This window comes from Lolium perenne, chromosome 2 (genome assembly GCF_019359855.2).
Source record: "Lolium perenne isolate Kyuss_39 chromosome 2, Kyuss_2.0, whole genome shotgun sequence".
Lineage (NCBI taxonomy): Eukaryota > Viridiplantae > Streptophyta > Magnoliopsida > Poales > Poaceae > Lolium > Lolium perenne.
In genome coordinates this window covers 193,850,806-193,855,399 of record NC_067245.2, presented here as the reverse complement: position 1 = coordinate 193,855,399, position 4,594 = coordinate 193,850,806, and the positions used below count along the sequence as shown (strand labels likewise).

General features: G+C 41.3%; 1 protein-coding gene across 1 annotated transcript; it reads left to right on the top strand.

The window, feature by feature from the left end:
* Positions 1 to 3,289: 3,289 nt before the first annotated feature.
* On the top strand, positions 3,290 to 4,322 carry LOC127334272 (uncharacterized). The gene has a single exon (XM_051360689.2). The coding sequence runs from the start codon at positions 3,353 to 3,355 to the stop codon at positions 4,058 to 4,060; it is 708 nt and encodes a 235-aa protein (XP_051216649.1). The 5' UTR covers positions 3,290 to 3,352; the 3' UTR covers positions 4,061 to 4,322.
* The last annotated feature ends 272 nt before the right edge of the window (positions 4,323 to 4,594 follow it).

Sequence of the window (4,594 nt, the reverse complement as noted above, 5' to 3'; positions counted from 1 at the left end):
CATCTGATGACTCGCTCAATGAGTGGCAATTTTATATGTGAATAAGCACAAAGCACAATGCACATAACGTGACTAAATTGAGAGTCTGAGAGTTGACTCTTACATATTTTAGGATCTCAATTGTCCATTGCATTCGAGGATAATGCATAGTGGTGACCTTATTGTACTGCATTTTAATACCAACAAAATTTGTTGGACTTACATGCAACAATGAAGCATCAGAAACTGGAACTGCAATTCTAACATCAACTTTGCACAAAACGCAAAGTTCTCCGAGACCATGGAAATAGCAAACTGATATATTCACTAATGTATGTAACGAACGGAACAAGATAGCTGACAAAACTAGGGATATAGGCATACCTCACTTAGGGAAGAACGTTGGAGGGCTTGCTTGATCACGGTCAGCAGTGGGCGACCATCCAGGGCGAGGCTCTCCGGAGCAGGGTGTCTTCTGAATACACTTGGCTTGTAGAGAGATGATGCACCAACTATGATCCCTAGAGATTGGCTTTTACCTTTTAGAGGCTCGAATTGATGATCATGAAATCAACTTTCACAGTAGACATATACTGAATAGAAACACTCCGTTGCGAAGCAAAACTTTTGATCTACTACATATAGACCTGAGACTATGTATGAATACTCAGCTACCTACAAGTTGGAGCTATGTAAGTTCAGTTCTTTCCTTTGAAACAAAATAATTAACTCCAAAAGGTCAATTATCAACCCTTATGGGAGCAATTAGTATAGAGAGTGTTCAAGTTTGCTTTTCAAATACTGTACAGAGGCTGAAACAATAAGGTGATCATGTAATTAAAATTTATGTAATATTTTGGTATATACAAGAACAAAAAAAAAAGAGCTGAAGCCATTGCATTTATCTCAAGCCTCCATAACTACTAGAATGCAATCCCATTTATTAATTCATTTATACTTCGTGAAGGAGATCATAATAAGCACCACTCAACAATTACTCACTCCGTTCCATAATTCTTGCTGTGGTTTTAGTTCAAATTTCAATCACGACAAGAATTATGGAACTGAGGGAGTATTGTTTACTGATCACCTAGAAAACACGCATGGCACAGATACTACTTGGTTAATTCCCCCATTGAAGAAGTGTTGGAGTGTGCACACATGACATGACCATCTCTTTGCATTTCCCCTACAAAAACTGAAATATGATGCACTGATAGAATAACATCATCCTGAGATTGCAGCAATCATAGCCTGAATGGCAGAAACATGCCGGACACACTCAACAGATCATTACATCATGTTGCGTTGGAACCTCGTCGTGAGATCATCAAACTGCTACTTCGCAATCAGGAACCAGATCTCTTTACTAATCGTTTTGCTGCACGCTCACTGGTTTCATGATCTGGATCTGGCATTAACTGGAACATGAATATGACAGGCCTAGTTTGGAGCGCCTGGTGCGCCAACAGAGAATTGCATCATCCCGAGATCGCAAAAATCATATACTAAAAGCACTAGCAGACACACACCAGTGATGCTTACCAGGTAAGCACGACGTGCTGTGTTGGAGCCTCAAGATGAAGCCAAACTGCTCCTCTCATCATCTCGCTGCATGCTTAGCGATCTCATGATCTGGATCCAGATCTGGCAGTTAGCTATACACTTGTGCAGATGAGTTTGCCACCAATAACTGAGACATGACACGATGGCCATAAGATCAACTAGAAACTCAATGGGACTGTTAGAGATGCTTCTCACGCTGATCGAACATATAAAAAACATCAGCTTGTCGAGGAGATGGGTGGCATATGTCACAGTAGCACACCAGTTGATCCTGGACAATATTCTTGTTGTCTATAGGGCCAGACGTGTGGCTTCTGCTTAGTTCGGTTATATAAAGAGGTAAGCCATAACGGGTCAGCACCATTCGAGTACAGCTCTGCTCCTCTTCTCTTCCATTTTCCAGATAAAAAGAACACTCTTCAGCTTCCACTCAAGACATGGCTTGACTTCAGCAAGAGAGGTTGCCTACCTCAATGCTTGAATCATCCATAGCAGTTTCTGTCCAAGAAAGCTACGATGCTGAGTCCTACCAAGTGATCTTTTGTCTCCAAGAAATTCCAGAAGAAAAGATCCCCATTCGGGGAGGGGCAATTACAAACACTGGAGTTGGACATTGTTGATCTTGAGAGCGGAGTTGAGACTTTGTTCAGGAGATTGAGCAAGAGCAGAGTTTCTCTTCTCAATACTCTGAGCTTTTAGATAGATATAAAACACCAACTCTGATCTCATGTCATTGGCATCTACCTTTTAGAGGATTCGCTGATCACCACAGCAATTTTCCGATGTGTAAATTAGAGGAATTGTACAGAAGATTTCTCAAGTGAGGAACATAAGAAATAATTGGTTCATTTCCTGATGTCGATTTTACTTTTCATGCATTTTGTGATACATCATCCAAGTCTGGAGCAGTTAGTTCCGATTAACTTCCCTGGAAAAAAGTACTAAAAAAAGAAGATGCTGACCATTGCTAACTGTCTTAGCCCACATTATTCAAGCCAAGCTGTGCACAGATTTACTATTTTTCTCGAACACACGCCTAGACGTGTGTCTTTGTATATTAGAAGAAGACCGTCAAGATGACGGGAAAGATACAGCGTTGGTAGCAAGGCTACAGCAGAAGGCAAAACAAAAAACAAAGAAAACAAGAGAAGAACACAAGAGAACAAAACAAAATATATACAAGGCTAACATTTTGTTAGCCTGATTTACTATGAGATGCCCTTTTATTCAGATGCGTTGTGTTGGCTAAACATCGAGCAGCAGATCCCTCTGCGGTGGATCTTGATACAACTAAGTTATTGAGATGCGATGTGTTAACTCAACAACAAGAGCCAGCTCCAAATCACAAGGTTGAGCACTCAAGTAGTATAAAATGTAAGGAATACAATGAACAGAAACTATTGTGCGATAATTAGATGGCACGCATGCCACTAATAATTAATGCTCGGTTAGAAATCAATTACAATATATCTAGGGCGTGCAATTATCCCAAGTCAATCAGTAGAGATACCTGCTGATTCTTGTTGCCAATAGATGGGACATGAATATGTGATAGCTAATTGGGAGGGTTGCTACAGCACTAAAAAACTGAATGCACATGAGTGGTGACAGATTCCGTGTGCTGCATTTCAGAAATGAGGTGGCAAAATTCTGTTTGTCTACCATCCAAATGATGCTATCCCATATGCTTATTTTGTATAAATAGGCCTCATCAGAAAGCTCAAAACATCAAAACAACATTAGCTCTCTCATTCTCATCCCCTCAAACTCAAGAGTCAATACAAAGAGAAGACTTTCAGCAAGAGATATGGCTAGCCATCTAAGATCAGTTAGCTTGCCCTCTAGGCCTCACCGCGAAGTTGAAGAGGAGCTGTGCAGCCTAGAGGCATGCATCTCTTCACCCTCCTTGGCCATCGAGACAATCTCTGATTGTTTGTTGAGGCTTGGAGACATGTACTGCTCTATCGAGGAAATAATGTGCCTGCCCAGCAACCAAGTTTGCTCCTCCCAGCAAAGAAAGATGTTGGATGGAGAAATGGAATGCTCCCTTGAGCTCTTGGATCTCTGCAATGCAATGCACGCAGAGTTTGCCGAGTTGAAGAACATCATCCAAGACCTGGAAGTGGCTATCCGAAAAGGAGACGATGCAGCCGTTCAAGCCGGGATTCAGTCTTACTCTCGTTTATTGAAGAAGGCGAAGAAGCATTCTAAGAAGACCGCGAAGAAGGTTATTTCTTACAAGGAAGATTGCAGGATGGTCACATTGTTGAGCGAGGCTAGAGAGATCACCATCTCTCTGCTCGAGTCAACACTTCATCTCTTGTCCAAGCAAATCATAACGCCCAAACAGTCTCTCATCTCCAAGGCATTCCAGAAGAAAATTTCAGTTTTGTGCAAGGAGGAGCAGATGCAGATGCTAGGTTGCAGCATGGGAGATCTTGAGGCTGGGGTAGGACTTCTGTTCCGGAGATTGGTCCAGAACAGAGTTACCCTCCTGAACATTCTTAGCGTATAGTCAATCACTCTTGACACCATGAGATTGGCATCCGCCTTTTAAAGGATTCGCTGATCCTTCCTATTTTGTATACGTAGAAAATGTACAGAAACTCCCTACAAATAGAGAAACAGAAGTTTTGACCTAATGAATAGTGTGAAACCAATCCTTGATTGTGTTCATTGATACGGTTATGTGATGCTGATATCATTGCCTTGGTGCTTGATGATGAATGTATAGCACAAAATCAAGATTGTGAATCACGAAGTATGTGCCTCATTAGTCATAGCAATTCCTTCCTCTTTGAAATCTTGCATGGTCAACATGATTTTCTCTGTAGAATAAACAGTTATAGTCCAGTGGCAAACTTTTTAGCGTTGGCTGTATCTGGCCAATACATGTTTGTAAATTTAACTGGATACTGCCTAACCCTTCATTAAGCTCCTAACTAGTGCCTGGTCCTTGTTCGATAGACTTTGCATTGTATCGATAATACAGGGCAGATCCAGGCTGGCCACAACGCTAATGAATCTGTAATTTGTAGAGCATGTTAGC

Coding starts and splice junctions, on each gene's coding strand:
- LOC127334272 (XM_051360689.2), top strand. CDS start 3,353: ATGGCTAGCCATCTAAGATCAGTTAGCTTGCCCTCTAGGCCTCACCGC.